At 34.1% G+C, this 23,075-nt stretch overlaps 1 protein-coding gene across 12 annotated transcripts in view; it reads left to right on the forward strand.

Annotated features, from left to right (window-relative positions):
• KLF12 (KLF transcription factor 12) overlaps positions 1–23,075 on the forward strand; it is a 389,105-nt gene that overhangs the window by 220,435 nt on the left and 145,595 nt on the right. Inside the window, exon 1 of one of the 12 annotated variants that reach the window (XM_081127128.1) lies at positions 11,588–11,662. The exons of the other annotated variants lie outside the window; for them this stretch is intronic. Coding sequence (XP_080983254.1) covers positions 11,660–11,662 — 3 coding nt within the window. The 5' untranslated portion in view covers positions 11,588–11,659. Of the gene's footprint in view, positions 1–11,587; positions 11,663–23,075 lie in introns of those variants that run through there. 12 annotated transcript variants of the gene reach the window in all.

Raw genomic sequence — 23,075 nt, forward strand, 5'->3', positions numbered from 1 at the left:
GATAGAATTTCAAAGACTTTCATCTTTATAGCACTTCCATAGATTGCTACCTGGTGACCTTTATCCCTTTTTGGAACCTACCTTTGTGATGTCCCTGCAAAACCCCCACCACTACCATCCATCTAAAGGGCCCATTTCTTTAGTGTGCCTTTCCTATTTCAGTAGATAGCATCAACCTTGATTGAGTTTCTCAAGCTAAAATCACAGGCATTGTCTTTGATGCCCTTCATTCTTTCACCCTCCACAGCAAATCCATAACTTCTAAATAAGCCTTTTACCTGAATTCATCTCCACCTCCCTGTGTGTTCACACAACTGCACTAGTAGCTCCTGACATGCTACTCCAATTTCCATCCTCCCCCCCTTCAACCCATTCTCCACATGGCAGGTTTCTCTTCCAAACATGAAGCATCTCAACATCTTTCCGTTTCCCTAAGAAGAATAAAATATATTTTTTATTCATAACTTAAGGCCCTTGCTTGTTTCCCTCGTTAGACTTCTCTTTTGCTATCTGCACAGCTTGCTTCTCCCTCTCTTCTTTCAAGTCTTGATTCAAATGATCACTGTCAGTGCACCCTTCCATTTCCACCTGTTTAAAAGCACAGCTGCTTCATTGGATCAACAGTTGCAGCGCAGGAGTGGTGGTGAGAGCAAGCATGGATGCAGGAAGACAGGTCTGGAGGCTTCTTTAATAGTCAAGACTAGGTGGTGGTGACTAGGAGTAGGTTTGTGATATTAGAGATAAATATGTAAACCAATATGTGATGTGTTTGGAAATTTAGTTATAAGTTCTCATTTATGAGAGTTTGAGCACTCTAAGTGGAGTCAGCACAGGAGACTAAGAAGATTGCCAGGGACATTATGCAGAAAACCGGGAAGGTGTGGTACCCCAGATGTCAAAAGAAGCCAGTACTTAATGAAGTGATTGCTCAGCAGTGTTGAATGTTATGGAAACATCAAAGAAGATAAAAATAAAGATGTCAGTAATGTGTTGGCAGCAAGGAGATCATCGGTGGTCTAGATAAGAGAATTCTCAGTGGCCAAGATTGTGGCCATAATTCCATGTGGCTATTTAAGTTTAAAAACACAGTAATTCAAATTATAAAATTTAAAAAATGTATTAGTCACACTAGTTATATTTCATATGTATAATAGGCACATGGAGCTAATGGCTACCATAGTGCAAATATTGGTAATGTCACTGAAAGTGCTTTGACTAGTGTTCCAGAAGGCAAGTGCAGCTCCAAGTGGCCTCACCCTCTCTTGGCCTGACAGACTCCTCTCCCTTTGGGGAGGGATATGGCCAGAGGAAGACCAGAGTAGAACCCCTGAAGGCACTGGGTCCTGTGTCCCTGATCTAAAGGGGATACTGCCAGGTAGAGTAGTAAAGAAAAAGCATGTTTGGAGTGGTCCAGAGGAGTTGAGGAAGTGGAGACATCTACTCTGGTTTTGAAGACAATGAAAGTGATTATCACAGGTTTTTTCTTTTATTGACTGTAAGTGTTAGATTATTTTGAGTAGTGACATCTATGGGAGGTCAAGGACACTGAAGGAAGTGATTATAAGGGTTTCCGTCGTCTGGTAAAAATTTCTTCAGTCGGTGTACTTACACAAGACTGAAGAAGAGGAGGATTCAGATCCCCAAGAAGGTATTGACATGCCCTCCAGCTGGGAGAAGAGAAGAATCCAGATACAGTTGTATTTTAGACATATCAACACATTTAACCCTCTTTAGAAGGGTAGCTACTGTTAATATCCTCATTTTCCACATGAAAAGAGAGTTCTGTGTTCTTTTGAGAAATGAGATTGACAGGTAAACTGAGATTTTGTTCTGTAGACCTTTAAAAAACCAAGTAGGGGAGTTAAAGTTTTAACAGAGTGCCCAAAAAAGACTTTGTTGTGTTTTTTTAATGGTATTAATTTAGGTGCAGGTTATGCTCTAGAAAGGCTGATGCTTTGTCCAGGAGTCCTGCATTTGTAATTAAGGTGGCTCCCACTCTATTTTAGCAGAGTTTGTCCTTTAGAGTAGAACAGCCACTCAATGTAGAACAGGAATGTGGTTTATCTTACACATTTTCATATAGCACATGCCCTAAATTTCACTTTTCTAACAAATAAATAACACTTTGTTAAAATATGAGTTTATCAACTATCTATTAGAGACAAATGTCCTATGTTTTGTTATATTGCGCCTTATAATTGAATTTACTGTTTACATGCCTGTTTTCATACCACAGGGGTTATAAGCTCCTGGTAGTTAAAGATGGGTGTATGTTTGTTTTTCCCTGGAGTGCCCTACCCACAGCTTTGCAAATAATTAGATGTTAAATAGATTGCAGGTTATATTGAATTACATTAACTACTGTGTTACTGCTGCTGAATCCATTTCAGGCCAGCAATATCCTCTCTCTACTCTCCTTTTGTGCTTGATCTTATGATGCCCTTCCCTGTCACATCTCTCCAATTTACAAAAATAAAAATAAATTCTAACTATACGACCATGTAGTCTTCCCAGCTGAAAGTCATTCTGTGTATGTGAGGCAAGTTACCAGTTTGGCAAGGGCATTTCAATTTATCTGTCTAGAGTATTAAGCCACACATTTAAGGCTTGTATGATAGGAACAGATGCTTCATCTTTTTCATCAAAGAGAGACTTTGATAGAATCACATGCAAATAACTTTTAGTTTTAATGAATTTACTGCAGTTCTCAGTAAATTGATTATTAACAAAAAGATATGTAATAAGGCATAGTCCTTTGCCTTACTTAATGGCGAATGACAAACTTTAGAATGTGTAAGGGACTGGAGGCAATGTAATGTTGATGCTAGCCATGGTAATTGTTTGGAGAAGGTATTCTTATTTTAGCAGGCATTCTTACAATTACTGGATTAATAAATTTTGTAATCAGGGGTGACTTTTTTATTTCACAGAAGGCATTTTACAAAGACACTAATGTAACAATGGCATGAAAAGAAAAATACAGATTAAGCATGACTCCTGACTTAACTATTGTTTGTCTGAGCATGAAATAGTTCCCTAAACCAGTCTGTACTTGATCCTGATATTTTTCTTCCTCCATAATTTGCTTTATAGTATGTAAATGATGAACTTATTTAATGTATATTAATTTATACTGGTTCTGGTTGGAAATGTTTGCAGTTCTTTCAAAATGATTATCAGACAAAATAACAAAGCATTAGAGCATTGGTGTTGGCTCTAACAGTTCAAATATTGTAATTTTTACTTAGATCAATTTTTAACAGTAAAATATGGGCTGATGGAAGCTGATTACTTAAATATCCTTATGTCAGAAAAACAAAAATTTATATTCTGTAATGTTTTACACTTGACATTTCTCATACAGACTATTTGCAAAACAAAAGTATTATTTACTAGTAATTTTACAAATATTCTGTATTTCATTAAATTTATTTACTTGTTTTGAAATTTAGAATTATTTAATTCTTAAAACCATATATATTTAACATAATAAATTAAAATCTACATATTAACCTGTTTCTCTATTTTAGTATATTCTGATTCTCTCTTTATGTCAGTATATTCTGTTTGACCATAACTTCGATGAAAGTAAACAAATTGCCATAAATTGTTTAGGAAGATATAGTTCTGAGAAAATGTTATATATACATATTACAATATCAGAATATTATTCAGTCATATAAAAAAAGAAATCCTGCCATTTGCAACCACATGAATGGAGCTTCAGGGCTTTATGCTAAATGAAATAAATCAGAGAATGACAAATACTTTATGATATCACTTATGTGACTTATATGTGGATCTTAAAAAACTGAATCATAGAAACAAAGAACAGATTAGTGGTTGCCAGAGGCAGGGGCGGGAGGCGGGTAAAGGATGAAGGCAGTCACATGTACACACTTCTGGTTATTAGGTGAATAAGTCTGAGGATGTGATGTACAGCATGGTGACTGTGGTTAACAATACTGTATTGTATATTTGAAAGTTGTGAAGAGAGTAGATTTTAAAAGTTATCACAAGAAAAAAATATTGTATCTATGTGTGGTGATGTATGTTAACTAACCTTATTGTGGTGATCATTTCACAAATATACATATAGCAAATCATTATGTTGTTCAACTAAAGCTAATGCAGTGTTATATGTCAATCATATTTAAATATAACTGGAAAAAATATAACTCTAAAAACTCCGAAAAGGGTATCCCTTTCTTATACTAAAGAACAGGAGTTTTTAAGCATTTTTTTTTATTGATTGGAGAGAGAAGAAAGGGGAGAGAGAGAGAGAGAGAGAGAGTGAGAGAGGGAGAGAGAGAGAGAAAATCATCAATTCGTTGTTCCACTTATTTTTTGCTTTCATTGGTTGATTCTACTGCCCCAACCAGGGATTGAACCCACAACCTTTGTGTATAGGGATGATGCTCTAACCAACTAAGCTACCCAGCCAGGTTGAGAGAACAGGAGTTTTTAAACTTCAGGGTTTGTCTGCAGGGGTCAGTATTTCTAATGCCTGTGATGGACATGTAGGCAGCAGGAATCAAAAAGGCCAACGATAAAAGAGAAGAATATTAAGCTGCTGCTGTCATTACCAAGCTGAACACCCTCTCACTTTGCCTTTTAAAATGTAGTGAAGGCGAGGTTAAGTGAGCCAACAAGACTTTCCACAAGCTCCTAGTTTTAAATTTCTACACACTTTTTAGACAAAGTCACAAATCAAGTTGTTTATTTCAACTTGTACTGATGTAAAATACCTGGTTACCTGATTTTATTTTATAATAAATTGTGTTAATGTCATAGATAACATAATGCCATGTTAATAGAGTTAGATTTAATTTCACCCCTCCATTAGCACTATGAGTAAAATATGGAAGAAGAAAATTCATGACTTTGTGCTAGGACTAGGACCAGATTTCTAAAGCTATTAGTGAATTTGGAATGGGAAAGCCAGTATGGAGAATTGTTTTAAGTTTGTTAGTATCAATTAGGCCTTGTATACAGTGGGTACTCTTTAGCTCTGTCTAGAAACAGCATAGATAAAGAGCATAGTTTGCTTTTTTTAATGATTTATAATAATTTGTAAATCATTTTGATATGAGTTATAAAAATAGAATAATTTTCTCTAATTTACCTTTCCAAAACTGTGTACCCTTAATTACTGTTTAATTTTCACTTGACAGTGACTCCTGAAATTTGACTTTTATTATCTCTAGAGAGCATGTTCAGGAATTAATGATTGTCAGTAGGCACATGAAATCTATTTTAACATTTTAAGGGATCAGGCTTGCTTAAAATTGGGTGATTTTTGAAAAATTATTTTTTAACATAACATCTGTTTGCTAATATCAATTTTATTCTTTTAAAGGCAGAAGGTTTTTATAGATATTTTTTCTTCAAACAGATCAGGGTGTAGTTTTCCATAATAGTTCAGTTAATTATACTAAGTTTCTGATTCAAGAAAAACACCCATTTAGAACACAGCTAAGAATCTGGAATTTGGAAAAATTATCTTTGGAAGAGCAGCCCTGTTCATGCACCTGTGAAAGAAAAATCCCACAGGACCTTAGAAGCTGATTTATTCTAATTTTAGACACCAGTTTTACCACATGTTTGTTCTGTGTTCCAGCTCTAAAAGTAGTTTTGAAGTAGCAAATTAGGAAGGAATGGGTGAGTCATGACTAGAGGCATCTGGAAGCAGCTGGAAGTGACAGGAAACCTCACCACAGGTTGGAAGCAATTCCTCACAGGGACCAAAGACCCTACACATACATAGGAATAATCCTTTATGAACTTTCCCCCTAAACTTATGGCATGTGAACAATTTACCTTGCTAACTTGTAGGATGAGGCAATGAACTAAATTTTAATTTCCTTTTGACTTATTTAACTCTTTCTTAGTCTGCTTCTAATGCCAACTATGTAGGTTGACAAGTTTATTATGTGTTCATTTGGAGAAGAAATGCAAAGTGCACAAAACATTTCCTCTTCTTAGTGATCTGATACTTAATTGGGGTGGCAAAGATATGAATAATTGAAATCCAGAGAGACATGTGAGAAGTTCCAGATATGCACGAGTTCATGTAGACCTGAGAGGAGGACTCTTTTTGCACTCTGGACAGGAAGGGTCCTTTTGTTAGAGAGATGGCCCGAATTGAGTCTTTAAAGGAGTAATGGGCTTAGCCGGCAGAAAGATTTGCCTGAACATCGAGAACTGAAGGAACATGATTTATTTGAGAACGCCTGGTAGTTAAGGAATTTCTGGTGAAGTGAGATGGACTAGGAATCAGCAAATTTTTTTTCCTATAAAGGACCAATAGTAAACATTTTAGACTATGCCAGCCTTTTGAACCATATAGTCTGCTGTAGTGGTTCCACTTTGCTATTTTCCTGCAAAATGCAGCCCCAGACAATATGAAAATGAGTGGGTGTGGCTGTGTTCCTTGCTTACAATTTACAAGACTTGTCATGTTGGGCTTGGCCTGGGGGTTCCTGCTTACCAGACCCCTGTTACAGAGGTTGTGTTAGCTCCATGACTATCTACTGCTTTGAATAGTTTGCTTGTTGCTTTTGTTAATATCTTTGTGGGATTGTTAATGTCTTTGTGGGATTGATCTGAAGGGTGGAAAACTTTTATATACCTCCTCTTTAAAACATTTTCTTTCTGTGTTTTAAGTATTATAGTTTTACTTTAATATCTGGTATTTGCTTTCTATTATGAAGATTTTAACATTTATTAGCATAGAGTTATATATAGTAATTGTCTACAATGTCTCACTACTTATATACCTTTTGCTCTCTTTTCTTGTGTTTACCAAGTTTGGTTCACATTCAAAATGTTGCAGTAGAGAGTAGCAGGAAAAAACATTGATGACCCCAGGGTCATAGAGGTAGGCTTTATCCAACAGTAAAATTTGAGCTGGCTCTTAAGAACAAGCAGTGACAAAAAGAAATGATATTTTGGGCAGAAGAAATAGCATTAGCAGAAATAAAAAGATGAAAGGCAATGAAGTATTCACTAAGTAGTTTCTAACATCACAAAACCTGGAGGATACAGGTCGATCCTCTGATTTAAAGTGCCTTGTTGGGCCCAGCCCGCATGGCTCAGTGGTTGAGCATCGACCTAGGATCCAGGAGATCGGGGTTTGATTCCTGGTCAGGGTACATGCCCGGGTTACAGCCTTGATCCCCAGCAAGGGGCGTGCAGGAGGCAGCTGATCAATGACTCTCATTATTGATGTTTCTCTCTCTCTCTCTTTCTCTCTCTTTCTCTCTCCCTTTCTCTCTCTGAAATAAAAAAAAGACATATTTTTAAAAAATAAAAATAAAGTGCCTAGTTGGCTTTCTCAGTTGTTTGGATTCACCTTGCAGCCTGTACAAAGTTCTTATTCTTCCACAGAGTCCATTATCCTTTTCACAGTCAAAATGATCTTTTGAAACATAAATCAGATTACATCACACCTCTGTTTGAAGTCTTTCCTTCTCAAAAAATAAAAAAAACCTTGGTCACCTTATAATCATTTCTTAGTTCCATTGTCTTAAACTGGTAGCAGATAACAATTTACCTCAAGGTAGGCCATTTGTCAGGTTGGTGTGTGGTATGTGACACAGTGTGCCTGTCTGCTTCCCAAGCCTGTACAAGTACTTTCTTCCCTTTGGTGTAAAGTCAGTACTCTGTGCTAAAGAAAATAAAAGCCCATCATTGAGAGGATTATAATTCAAAATTGACTGATATTGCTAAAGTTACATTTTCTTAAATAACTGAATTTATCAGCACTAAATTTTATTTTAAAGAAGGGCATCATTTATTTTATATGACTATACATCCTCTAGTAAGATTGACTAATTGATTTACAATATATTCTAATTTACTGTAGTACATAATTGCTTAAACTTATTGAACAGGCATGAAATGTTTCACAGGGGATCTCTCCCTTATTTTCTCTTTTGATAATCCGAATGATTTACGTTTATAGAACCGCCTGTTTTCCTCATAAAAAGCAATAGTGTCTAGTGTCCACAAAATAATCCCAAGGTCAACTATTCAGACAATTTATAAATACCTTATCTGAAATCATCACAGTGTGAGCAAGGCCTAGTAATAGAAATTCAGATCTGCTACTTCCTTAATAAGTAGTCCACAGCTCTGGGGGCGACTCTGACCTCACCAGAATTCTCCCCTTGAGCAGTCCCCAACCTTGACTTTTCCACTGCCGTAGTACCCTTTGGTTCGGTGACTTCCTTTTTCTCACAGAGTTCACTTGTGTTAATTTGCATTTTTAATAAGTTATTTGCTTCAATGCCTTTTTTGAGTGGTGTCATATGTATGCTATTCACATTATAAATTCTGAGTGCCTTCTTAATTTAGATCACTATAGTAGGGCTTTTGAATACATCATCAATGTGATTTTTTTTAGATAGTTTGAAACATTGATATATACAGGGCAGGGCAAAAGTAGGTTTACTGTTTTGAGTATGCAAAATAGAGTTTATTCTTGTATCATTATTAATTATTTTATTATTAATTATTGTATATAACCTACTTTTGCCCCATCCTGTATTACTGATATTTCATCGCTCTACTTTTTTTTTTTTCCTCTGAAAACCGTATATTAATTCTTTTCATTTTATGTATTTTTACCTGGAGCAGAACACACTCTGCTTCCTCTATTATTATTTTTTTTTAAATGAAATAGTCCATCGAGGAGTTCAGGCTGAGCAAAAGAGTGTCTAATTTTCAGAAAAATCCACAAAAAACAAATATAGACATAAAGAAATAATAATAAAGTGGCAGTTTAATATCTCATTTATCAGTCTTTGATTACAAAATATAATTTTGGTCAGAGCCTTATTTGAATAATCTGTGTTGTAAATAAGATATATGCTGTCTCTAAGCAGTAAAAATACAACAACCACACCAAAATTAAGCAAAAAAATTTTGACAAATAGTCTTTTGAGAATTGTTCTGTATATAAAATTAGGCTAATGATGAAATGATAGAAGTCTCAGACTATATTTAATAAAACTTGTCAGGAAGCCTTTCCTCTCAGCATCTGACAGATGATTCACTTGACTCATTTTATGTTTAGGTTTATTCTCCCTTCTGTTTATTTTTAGAGGTTTAATCAACTAAAGTGATTTCTCTGACCACTGATTGAAATTCTCACTTATCAGGGAAGCCGAGAAGAGAGCAAAACAGGTCAAATTGATCATTGATTAGGTCGTTTAACAGGCTATTATCAAATGGCGAAAGCTAATAAAATCATTCATTTACATCAGTTGCTGAATCCATTAGAATGTTTTGTGGCAAAATTATATGATTAGTTTTTCACCTTTGAGTTTTAATGTGATTCAACTTACATTTGTCATTACACACATACACATGTACATACATGCACACAGACACACAAATCTGACATAATGAAAATTCTTGGTGGATGCAGTCGTCAATTCAGTGACCAAAGGAGATAATCAGGAGAGAAATAAGAAAATAGGATAGAGATGCACCTGACAGCACCAGCCTCATTTCACTCATTTATTCAACAAAATTCCAGGTATTGGGGGTATAGCAATGAAGGAAATAAAAAGTTCCACTCTCATGAAGTTCCATTTATTTCTTCTCTGTCTCATTTCCAACAAGAGAACCTGAGCCTTGGGCCCTCCACTCCTAAAAAGCTTGACTATATTTTCCAGAGCATTTAAAAAAATTATCAGATTATTCCTAATTTTTTCATTCACTAATTCCTTCCTTTCTTTACCCACTTATCACTTCCATACCCACTTAAAGTGTATCATAGCCAAGTGAGGAATTGAAACTATTTGTCTGATCAGTCAGAAAGGATTCTGGCCAAATGAACAAGAAACCAAAGTCTGCACTAATCAAGAGCTCCTGATCCAGTAATGGCCAGTGTCTTCCTGGGTGCTCTCAGATCTACTCTTCTTCTCATCAGTGGAGTTTGACCCCCATTCCCTGTTCTATCTTGGACAGTGACACTGAGGAGTCTTGGTAATTCATAAATTGACTGACTGCAAACACTTGAGAGTTCAGAACACTGAACAAAACTCATAGTTTGCTTTTTTTGTTTCTTTTTTGTGTTTATATATGTCATATTGAAAGGGATTTGAAAACCTAAATAAGAAACCTCAGCCACTAAGTCAGTTTATACAGTGTGTAGGTGAATTTTCAAAATATATTTGCAGTATGAAAGGCTGCAATAAATGAAAATTCAAACTAAAAATCTCATCATTCACTGTGAGTAGGATGTGTCAGAATCACTTCCTTTTCTAGAGGGTGCAGGACCTAAGCACGTAAACAGGAACAAACAAAACTTTCCTTAGGAAATCTTACTTTGACTCATGATTAATGTGATCAATTCTATGACTTTTCCCTCATTCCCTCTGAAAACTGAACCTTACAGAAAGCTTCCATTGTAGCAAATGGGGGATATTTTTTTTTTAACTGCCGTGATTATTCTCTTCAGACGATGGAGCGATGAAAAATACATCATTCTCTCATTTGGCAAATATTCATTGACTGTGGTCCCACACAGCAAGGAACTCACAGTCTTCAAAGAGAGACACAACATGGACAGATAATTTTAATATAGCATGATAAGTGGAAAAGTTGGATGGACACAATATATTATGGGATTCCAGAAGAAAGCTCCTTATTGGCGTAGGGATAGCTCCCAGGAAGAGGGTATGTCTGAAGTGCACCTTAAAAAATCTCTAGGAGTTAGGAAAAAGTTAAGAGTGGGGGAAAAATGATTGAGAGTGAATTATGTACCACTGTTTATAGGTAACAGAATGTGTGAAGGGCCCAAAAGGGTCAAGAATGTAAGGAAGCTGCATGTAGTTTGAGACAGGGAGAGTGAGAGGATGTGAGAGGTGAGTGTAGGACTGTGGCACTCCATTTACACCATGTTGAACCTAGAATGCTTATGCTTGGTGATGTGTAACTGCACTTTACTCCTCCCCTTTACATTTCTTATCTATATTCCCGTTATCTCTTATCCAACCTTCCAACAGTTATATCAGAGTATCCTACAGGAAACACTCTACAAATTGGACTGGAGTTTCAAGCAGACAGGAATTTAATATAGTGAATCAGATGTTTATGTAATACATTGAAGAGAGAAAGAGGGATGGCAGTCGGTTTGCCTTTCTTCCATTGATTTCAGGACGCATCACCATAACTGTGAAGCAGAGATTGTGAAGCTGGTGCTGTTGCTGCAGTGGACACAACTGCCTCTCAAGCAAACTAGCAACCTGACCCTGCAGTGTTGAATATTGTTGTTAGTAGCCACACCAGCACGATGACCTCCGTCTAACTTCTAATGCTTGCATGACTATCTCATTGGCAGAATCTAGAACTTTAACATAAGAGAGGTTGAAGTACTAGCCCCTGTGTTTCAGGAAGATATAAGTAAGCAGCAGCAATGGATGAGAGCAACAACTAATTGTATCTAGTATAACATTTTATTCTTATTTATATATTGTGAAAAATGCTAAATATGATTCCTCCATTCCTTAAAGAACCTACCTTTAGTATGAAGGTGACCAGGAAGTTTTAAGTCTATTGACATGAGTGAAAAGAAGTCTGGAGAATGGAAGGATTGTGACTGCTACAAAGAGTTTAAAAAAAAAAAGTACACTTAAAGGACAAAGAGATGGTAAGGTTTAGAGGGAACTCGTCATTGTAGCTAAGTTTAGATTTTCTCAATGATCATTCCTTTACACTAATTTACTATTTGCCACTCTAACCTTCTATTTTTCTCTACTTAAATCTCATTGGATCTCTGAAGGCAAATGTTCTGGCATTATGGATATCATAAAGCTGAATGACCAAATAGGCATGAGGACAAAGTATCACTTTAAGAATGTATTTAGGACCACCAGTCTAGACACACACACCCTCCAGCAGTTGCCTCTAAGTACTTTCAAGAATATCTTTATATCAGAATAAAGAGCAAACTATGGACTTCAAAATGGGAAACACTTAAAAAGTAAACCAAACTTGTGGTGACATGTGTTTTACCATGTTATTACAGATATCAATGAAATAATGTGTAAACTATTAAAATCATAAACTAAAATATTATAGTGTTAGGGCATCTGGTAAACCTCTGACTAGCTACAGTTTATTTTTTTGCCAGATGGAAAAGGAAGTAATGAGGTGAAACTGATGCTCTGATTAGGTTTTGAATAAGAAGGAAGAACTGCTTGGTGATGTCAACATGGTGGCAACCTGGAGAGAAATGAAATTTTTATTGAAGTTTATAAATGTAAAGGAAGAAAAGCTAGACATAGTAGTGGAGGGGTGAACTTAGAACAGCTGATTTTTCATAGTGCTGCGAACAGCAAAACAGTTACTTTTGTTCAAAATAAATGAGAGTTCCTATGGAGTGATCTGACTGGGTAAATTGTGCATCATATAAATGAACCAGAAATGAGAAATATATCCAAAAGGAATCAGTGTGGCTCTAATAGGAGTTTTTTTAATTTTGAATTACATTAAGATAAGTTAGCCGGGGACAAAGAAAAGAGAATTGTTCAAAACTTGTTCTGTCAAAGAACAATTCTCTAACTTTTCGAAAGAGGAAAATGTAAAATTAAATACCAGAAAAGATGAATTGCCATATTTAGGTTGGTATTTAGAAAGAGTATTAATATTCATATAAATTTAAATGTGCCCAGCCAGGCATGGCTCAGCGGTTGAGCATTGACCTAGGATCTAGGAGATCACGGTTCAATTCCTGGTCAGGGCACATGCCTGGGTTGCAGGCTCAATCCCCAGTCAGGGGCATGCAGGAGGCAGACAATCAATGACTCTCTCATCATTGATGTTTCTATCTCTATCTCTCCCTTACTCTTCTCTGAAACCCATAAAGATATATGTAAAAAAAAAAATTCAAATGTATTTTTTAAGAAGAAATCATGTCAAACATATTTTTCACATTCTTGAAATTGGAAAAATGCCACCAGTATAGTTTGGCTTGATTTCAGCAATGCATTTCCTCTTTTTCTTTTAATTGTGTTTGATGGACAGGAGCAAAAAAAAAATTACTGTAACTAGCAGTACATCTAGCTAACAACTTTATTCTTTAGACACTTCACACTTAATCTTGTTTAGTGGATTAATGTTGGCCTACAGAAAGGTCTTGGATCTTTCATTTTATTTTTTAGGGAAGTTTTTTTTTAAAGTATTGGACATACTATAACATACACACAGAATAGTGAACAAATTATAATTGTGCTGTTTGTGAAATTTTTACAAATTATAAAGGTGCTGAACACAGACATGTAACTACCACCTAAAGAAACAAAAATTAATGTTTTCCATTCCTCTCTCACCATAATCATTACCTAATTTCAAGAATAATGACTGTCCTGACTTCTAAAACTTCTAAAACTATAGTTTAGTTTTGCCTGTCCTTGAATTTTGTCAGGTTTTGATAACAAGTATGCCAGCCTCATAAAAACATTTAAAATATGTTCCTTTTTTTTATACTCTGGAAGATTTTGTTTAAGTTTTGGGTTATTATTAATTTTTTTTAAATTTATCTTTGTTGAAAGTATTACTGGTGTCCCATTTTCTGCCCCAATTGACTTTCTCCACCTCGCTCCTACTGCCTCCTCAGGCCTTCACCCCATTATTGACTGTGTCCATGGGTTATGCATATATGCATATAACTTCTTTGGTTAATCTCTTCCCACCCTGCACCCCCATCCCTCTTTCCTCTGAAATATGATTGTCTGTTGCATGCGTCAATGTCTCTGGATCTATTTAGTTCATCAGATTCTTCTGTTCATTTGCTTCTTCTTAAAGAAGACCCTTCAACATGGTTATTTCTTAATTATTTCATAATAATTTGCTTGAAATAATTTGTGAAGCAAATCTCAGCCTAGAGGTTTTTTATTTGTTTTGTTTTTGTTTTTGTGTTTATTTTTGTTTTAGTCAAGAGGTTAAATCAATATCTGAAATAGATATAGGACCCTTTAGATTTTCCATTTTTTCTTGTGTCAGTTTTGGTAAGTTGTACTTATTACACAATTTCTCTGTTTTATCAGAATTTTAAAATTTGTTAGCATAAATCTGTTTATAAGATTCTCTTATTATGGGTGAAATCCCTATTTCTCAATCCAAATATGGGTAATGACTGCTTTCTCTGTCACTCTTTTTTCGTTATTAGTTTTACTACAAGTTTATTATTCTATCCAACAAGTTTGGGGGTTTGTTGAGGTTCTCTGAATATGTTTCGTATTTAATTAAGTCTGCTTCATCTTTATTCTTTTCTTATGCTTATTTGGGATTAATTTCCTTTTCTTTTGCTAATTTCTTTTGATATATATTTAGATCATTAATTATCAATCTTCTTTTTTAATACATGTTTTCAGGGTATACGTCTTTATCTAATTACACCTTTAACTATATCCCTCAGATTTCACATACCATATTTTTATTCTTATTTGATTCAAAATATTTTCTAAATTTTGTTTTAATTTTTCAATCTATTGGTTGACTTCAAGGTGTGCAGCTTAGTTTCTAAGTATTTAGGAATTTTCTAGTTATCTTTTTGTAATTGCTATATAGTCTGATTCCATCATGGTTAAAGAACATATACTGAATAATTTTAAGCTTTGGATTTGTTAAGACTTGACTTTATAGCTCACCCTGTGGTCAAATTCTGATAAATAGTACATGAGTACTTAAAAAATGCTGTTTATCGGGCAGATATCAGGTACATTGTTCTAAATAGATAAACTAAGGTAAGTTTATTACTTGTGTTTTTCCCCATTTTTTAAACCCCCTGCTCACTTTTTGGCTTTTTGTGTATCAGTTATTGACAGGTGTGCTAAAATATCACACTGTATTTTTTATCTTTCTTATTTTTTTGTTCTTATTTTTTTGCTTGCTAAGACCATATTTGAGGTGGATACAGATTGATAATTACATATATATATATATATATATATATATATATATATATATATAAAATTATTAGACAGGCCATTTTATTACAGTAAAATATCCTTCTTAGTTCATAGTAATTATTCTAGCTAACAATATACTGTTTCTACTATTCCCTCCTATAGCTATTCCAACCTTCTTTTACTTAGTATATGACTAGCAATTTTTTGGGTTTTTTGTTGGTGTTATTTTTTTCATTTTTATTTTGTTTTAACTTTTACATTATTAAAGTCAAGATTTGCCACTTTAAATTGTTTTTAAAAAATTGAAACTGTAAAAAAATTTAAAAGCCATAAAAAATAGACTACTTAATTGTAGAATATAGTATATTTCACAGTTAAATATAACACCTTACTTTGCTTTTATTTGTACCCTCTGTTCTGTATTTTATTATTCTTCCCTGCTTTCTCCGTATTAATCAAGAAATTTTCTTGTGTCTACTTTCCCCTTTTATTAATTAATGTGTTTTAGCTTTTCAGTATAAATATTATTTTAGTATTTTTAATGGCTTCTTGTAGACATTGCATTTCCCCTTTGACTATTATTGTCCACATAGATTAGTACTTTTACTTGTAACTAAACAATGCAAAATCTTATGACATTTTAACTCTATATATCCCTCCCCGTCTTTATATTTATTTTGCCTTGATCTTTGGTAGAAAAGTACCAAATTGTCAGTTTTTATATATTTTTTTCTTTCAGCAATTTAAAAATACCCTTCATTGTCTTCTGGCTTTCACCATTTTTATTGAAAAGTAATTCTTTAGTCAAACAGTAACTCCTTTGAAGATCATTCTTTCACTGACTGCTTTGACTAGTTCCCTTTGAATTTGTATTGCTTGAATTTACAGTTTAATATAGAGATTCTTGAATTTAAAATTTAATATCTTTCATCAGGTTAAAAATTCTTGGAATTATGTTTTTTAATGTTACTTCAGCACTATTCCCTTTTCTCTGTTTCTCCTCTATCTGGGCCTTCTATTATAAGCACATAAGACTTGTCCCATTTGTCTTATGCCTTTTGAAGTATCTAACTATCCTACACAGCCCTTCATTCTAGACTTTATTCTGGCCAATTTCTACTCTCTCTTCTTTTAGTTCATCAATCCTTTCTTCTGCTGTCTCTATTTTGATGATAAACATAGGTATCAAGTTTTCACTGTCAAGTATTTTTCTCTTCTAGAATTTATATTTTATTTTTTCTTTCTCTTTTTTTTTTTTTTTTTGGTAGGTTCTAATTTTAGAGTAAAATTTCACACTTACCTATTCTCTTAAGTATATTACTGTAATTATTTGAAAGTCCATGTTTGATAATTCTAAAAATTCTGAATTACTGGTAAGTTGTTTATGTCGACTGTTTCCTTTTAGTTTTAGTTTTAAGTAATTTATGATAATCTTCTAGAATATTTTGTAATATTTAAATGAATTCCAGACAGTGTGGTTATGCCTCAAAAAAATAAGTAATTATAGAAAATAACTTCTCTCATTTGTGTGGTGTTTTTTTTCTGGACCTCGTACCTCAAGTTTTGGTTGCTTTAGTTGATCTCCAGTGTCTTAAAACTGCACTTTTTGAAATTTAATCCAGTTTTTATTGTTCCAAGCAGGAGAATTGATCTTATACAGATGACTGAGCTGAAATGAAATTTAGTCCTTTCTTTTTCCACATTTTATCCACTATAATAAGTTGGCTAATTTATTTTTAGTTTCATCACTTTGGATTCTACCCATGAAGCCCCTTATGAAAAAGTTTTGCAATTTAATGCATATTTTGAAACAATCATGAATAATATGTACAGTCCCTTTTTGAGATAATGTGACCTAGAGAGCTACTCTTATATTACTTTTTATCCTAACAAGAAGCACAAAGTCATGTTTAAAATTCACCAGTCAAGTTGACCTTAGCATTTGCTTTATTTTATAGGTTACCTTTTTTTTGGCCTTTATTCTCTATTTTTTAATTATTGTTATGGCATATATGTCTTTCATCATATGTTTTCTATCAGGGTTCTCCCTATACATGCACTTGTATAATTGAAGCTTTCAAACCTGTTAATTCTTAATTACTCCTTAATTTTAGATTGAATTGAAAATTATTGCTCTTACTTGGGGTTGCCAACATTGTCTTCTTCAAAATCCTTATTTTTAAGGACTCATTTTATATACCACTTTTATTGCACATGTATTTTATCATTCCTCTGCGAATTTCTCATGTCAGATTGCCCATAAAATTTAGCATAGCCCAAATGATGAACTTTGTGTTGATTGATGGTCCTGTTGAACAGAATTTTCAGCAAGTCCTGCCTTGGCAGTCAGATTAACTAATGATCTCCTTTGTAATTAAAAACTCTTCTAATTGGATATATTAGATTTATATATTGGATTTATAGAAAACATTGGAATAATGTTTTCTTCTACTCATAATCAGAATAGTCATGTGTCAGTGAATGGTGTAAACCCTTTCTTTCAGTCTTCAGCAAATGTACATCAAAATGTTATCTTTCTGCTTAATCTCGGGGAATATTTACAACCTGATAGAATTTATGTGTATTTCTGGGAAGATACAGTATAAATCAGTGTAATTTTTCAAAGAATCCAGCCCCTTTCCTATCATATTGCTTATATTCTATCTCATCTACTGACTAGTGAAAGTATAAAAAATGTAATAGCTTAATTAAAACTGAAATATAATATTTTAATCTAGTCTACCAGTAAAATACAGCTAATTTTTTAAATTCTAATTGAATTACAAGAGGGAAAGAATAATGACGTGTATATGTCATCTTTCTACAGATGTGCCGTATGCTTTTTAAAATTAAGGAGTAATTATTTAAGCTTGAATCACTGCTTAGAATTGCATTGATAAGAAATTTTCCAGGACCATTTTATGCAAATTAAGAGAATGTTTTTATTCCTCATTATCTTACCCTATAATTCTGTGATATTAGTAGTACAGTATTAATGAAAAACTATAGCATTGATATTAATGGTATTATTTTATTTAATCCAGTATCAAAATCTCTGATCTTTAATTCCAAAATTCTTTAAAGTTCTGAAAAAGTAACATTAAAAGAACTGAGGTAGAATTAAAACCTGAGCTGAACTCATGTGCAGATATCTGTAGTCTTTATTTGTAACACTCAGTGTAAGTGCTCATTTGTATAACTGCAGAAATATCAGTGTGTCTGAGTGTGCACTTCCACCCCAATCCCTGTTGGCCATCTGTTACTACATTCCTAAAACTCCAAAAATTTAGAATTGTGAAACATATATTGCCCCAGGAGGTTAAAACAAGAAATTGTGGGTCTCCAGTATTTTCCATTTTGTTTTGATAGTTATATCATAAATAGGCCCAACTGCCTTCTGCTGTAGCAGATTATGAACAGATCTTAACATTTGACCCACAGTGTACTATATAACTTACTGAATAATCGAAGGCTATGTCTTTTTATGGAAGCAAAACTGATGCAAGCTGTCGGTGTAGTAGTAGTTTTAGCATATAGTAAAATAAATAAAAATATCTACAACAAAAACCAATGACAGCCAAAACTTACTTTAATTTAGTACGCTGTGTCAGGTGGTATGATTGAATTATTTGATCTTCAGAACTCCCTTCAAATGTAGGTACTAATATCTGAACCATTTTATAAGGGAGGAACTGAAGTTTAGCAAGATAAACAACTTGCTTATGGTCGCTGAACTCGGCCAGAGCCAGGGCACAACCTAAGTCCGAGTGTCCCTAGCCCATGCCCGTCAAACCTCTGCTATAGTCTTGTAATATATCCTTTTAATTAATTATATAAAGCATTTAATAAATATGAAGTGCAGTTTCATGATCAACTCCTGCTTATCTTACTGTTGATTATCTATAGGAAAAAATGCTTATAGCAAAAATCAGCTTCTCTTTTGTCATCCAGCATGTGTCTGGGATCCTCCTTTCTGCTCTCACTTGACTTGTGCACAAGAAATACAAATTAATTTTAATATGAGCCTGAGAAAAAGAATATAATTATGGCAATAAATCTGCTGGAATCATATAATGAATTTAAAACCCAACATAAATGCTTTTCGGATTATCTGTCATTTGGGATTACTTATTCTGTGATCCCTTGTAAACACTGTAGATAATTGAACTTTGGCTATTTTTACTACAGCTGAAAGTATTGATGCTAAGTAGGAAATGAACTATGTAAATATGACTTTACTTATTTATTTAATACTTAATTTGTGGCTTCATCAAAGAAATCATTTAAAGCCAAAAAGCACAGGTTCACTTTTTCTTATGGGAATCAGAGTTCTATATATAGCTCAAAGAAGTAGTTAATGTGTCTCATTCTATTACTTTCCTTATTCGTTTAATAATGAATAATTGAATAATATACAGTTGTTTTCTTAGAGATATTATAGGTAAAAACTAATAAAGAAAAATAACTCTGCTAAGATATGTTTGTGAAGTCCATGAAAGTTTTTACTTAACCTTTTTGACCCTTATTTAACATTATAGTCTTCATTAAATTGCATGAAACAAAAGGAAAAAACTTGTGGGAGTGACTACAGTCATTTCAGTCTTCCCTGATCCATGAGGCATACAGTATAGAATCAGTTGTGGGAGTCAGTGTTGCAATATAATTGAGGCCATGGGTTTGTTGACAGAAGTCACTAAAAATTGTCTTGATGTTGCCACTGACACCTGTAGAGCCATTGGCACATTTCTTAACTTGTCTCAAGTCTGTTTCTGTCTGTGAAATGTGATTGAAAATAATTTCCTATATTGGGATGTGCTGAGGATTAAGTGAATGTACCATATGCCTGAACACATGTCTGTAAGTGTTAAATATACATGCTATTACACCATTGTATGTGGTGAAGTTCATTCGGGTGTGATGCCTAGATTTACCTGGCAATAGGCATCCTCTGGGCTGGTATCCAGAATCCTTACTGGAAAGGTGCATCCTTAACAGAGTTGGGAATCATTCACTGCACTCGTGACTTAAGCTCTCTGACCCAAACCCAGCTCACCTTGACTGTTCCAGAAAGCAAATTATATCTGCACTCTTCTGTTTGTGCACTTAAGCAGAAGAATGAAAACGAACAAAATGAAGGCATGTGAACAAACATCTGCATAAATTGATCATAAATACCTCAAGTTAACTTTTGTGCATATTCTCACTGCACACATTCCTTCCATAATTTTAAGTGTATTTTATGTTAAGAAGTCACAAGAATGTATACATGCCAACTAGCATTCATACCAATACATAAATACCACATACCCACAGAGATGCACATACTAGTGTTTGCATTGTATAGATATGGTTACATATGGAAGAAGTTGAGGAGGAAAAAAATGAGAAACAAAAGAATCTAAACAGGGTTTTTTTGTTGTTTTGTTTTTTAAAGAAGGATGGGGGAGGGATGGTAGAGGAAAAGATAGAGTAGGAAAGGGATGATAGCTTAGTGCCGGGTTTCTCAATCTTTTGTATTTGTTCGGAGACTGTCCTATCACCCTTGCCCTGAGTTGTAATAATCCAGCCTGTCAGATGAGTAGATGAAGCTGGAGACCATGGCATGGAGGTAGGCAAAAGTTCTAGTCAAATAAGATTAGCGTCAAGGAGCTGAGCACACTGAGCAAATAGGATGTGAGGAGAAAGGGAAGAAGAATGAGATCCCCAGAAAGCATGCAGTAGAGTTTGGAAGGAAGGGGTCAAGTCAGGATGCTGGTGTGGGGCATCCCCACACAGGGGGGAGCAGACAGCATTTTTATTCTTTACCATGGAATGGAAAAATTAACAATGATCAGACACATACATGTATCATTGTATTTAATTATAAGATTTATAATCCCTTCTGTGTATTATTTACTGAGTGACAGAAAAAATACAGAATCATAGCTAACTTTGGTTTGATTTTATAGACATTAAAACTAAATTTTGGAAGCCAAGAGAACATTATCTTTTAACTTACTATTACTGAGATATACTTAGCAATTCTGTCTATGCATTTTCTATTTATTAAAAAAGTAAACACTTCAAATGAACAAATTTGCACAATGTGACTCATATGTTAGCTTTTAGACCCACTGGATGTGTTCCTACATCCCTTCTTTGAAAACCTACCTTGTAATATATTGAAACCAGTCACTTAAAGTTCTGTAGCAAGAGAAATTTTTTAAATGGCAATTAATAAACTAAACATTTGTAATGAAGGATTGAGCTGATGGAAACTTTCACTTCTAATTTAATGTTATAATTAAGTTAATAAATATATTTATTGTTTATTAAGTTTCAGACATGGAGTAATTTCATAGATTTATGCCATTTTAGAGTTAATAAGGGCTTTAGGGAGCAATTGGAGCTTTAGTAATGAGCTTTAATTAAGTGCTTACTTTGTACTAGGAACTATGATAGGTGCTGGGCTCATAGCCTCATTAGAGAAAGACACACAAGCCTCAGAGTGCTTTGGAAGCACAGGGAGTGGTGTCTAATTCAGGGCAGGTGGAGTCTGGTTAGGCTGGAGTTGATAATAGAAACCTGACTGTGCTAAAGCATAATTGAGGTCATTTTCAATTAGAAATTAAAGAGACAGTGAGTAAACTGGTCGTATAAAATAGAACCTAAACTAGAAGTCAGGCAAGTACCCTTTTTACACAACCACAGTGCCTCTCACTCACCATTTTACAGTAGTTATAACCATTTACAATAACTATACTTGATTGCACTGATTTTATCAAGGAATATACATCACTAGTCAAAAATGAAACAATGTACTTTTTATTTCTGAGTGTTTGGTTTAAAATAAAAGGAACAAAAGAAATTACATAGAGGGAAAACTGAGTTTTCTACTTCAGTTTCTAATTGTCCTGCTACAAATCTAATTAGGCTTTTGGTTTTTCCATTGTATTCTCTCATCTTTGCACATTTCTTTCAAACACATCACATACAGCATGGCCAGGGCACAAAATGCAAATGTGATTCCTAAATTAAGAATGATTTTTCTAGTTGCTGTTCTCCTAATGCTTAATGTGAAAACAAACAGGAACTAGATAAGAAATGCATTCGATGTGGATCACTGCTGTCTGCCTCATGCCATTCAGTTTGTTAGGGGCGAGGCGTATTGGGAAGTGAGGTGGGGCCTGCCTCACCGCTCTCCAAGCCACGGTCATTTTTATACTCTCTTCAGTTGGATATTGCCAATACTGATTGCATATGAACTCCATGAAAAAGTTTCCCATATAAAAACACAAGTTCTTTCTCTCCCTCTTCCACAGCTCATGAGGGCAGCGTGGGGGGATAAATTCAGTCGTAAGAATTACCCTTAGGTTTAGATCACAGAGCTACACTACATTGTGGCCTTGAAAGATTCTTTCAACTTGTGTGGGACTATATTTCTTCATTTATAAAATGGGAGAAAATTCTAATATGTAATGTTTAAGTAAATATTATATGTAAATCTTTTTTGCATTTTTAATAATTATGATGATTTAATTATTTAATGTATGATTGTAAGGTATCCATAATACTGATTTGCATGTTTACTTGTTTTGTATCTACACACTGAAGTTGATTTAAAAAGCACAACTTTGTTTCCTCAAATTCATTTTTAATGCCCTCCAACTTTTATAGCACAGGGTTGAAACATCTCCCATTGCTTATACATTTCATGTTTTCTGAATGCAGTTCACTAAAAAAGTGATGAAACTCTCATTAAATCGTGGGACGGGGGCAGGCAGAGGAAGAGTTACTTCTATCAGGGCAAGGATTAAAAAATCTTTTCGTAGCATCCTCAGATTTATCACAGTGCATTGCTGATTATATACTAATGTCCTCTAAAGACTTATTGATTGAAAGTTTTGTTTAATCTAAAACATAAAAAGCTTTGTAGTTCCTACACATTGGTATATAATTGTTTACATTAGTTTCTTAAATATGAAAATGTTTGCTCAATAAACTAATACAGCAGCTTGAGAATTCAAGAGGAATACATAATTTTTTAATCCACAGGGGAACTGGAATTACATACTTCTAGTTATCAATTATATTAAGTTTTTTTCTGTAGTTCAATTCCAAGTTATATAGGAAGATACATTAATTCCTGTAGAATAACCTTGCCACCAATCT

This window comes from Miniopterus schreibersii (assembly GCF_964146895.1).
Source record: "Miniopterus schreibersii genome assembly, chromosome: 2".
NCBI lineage: Eukaryota > Metazoa > Chordata > Mammalia > Chiroptera > Miniopteridae > Miniopterus > Miniopterus schreibersii.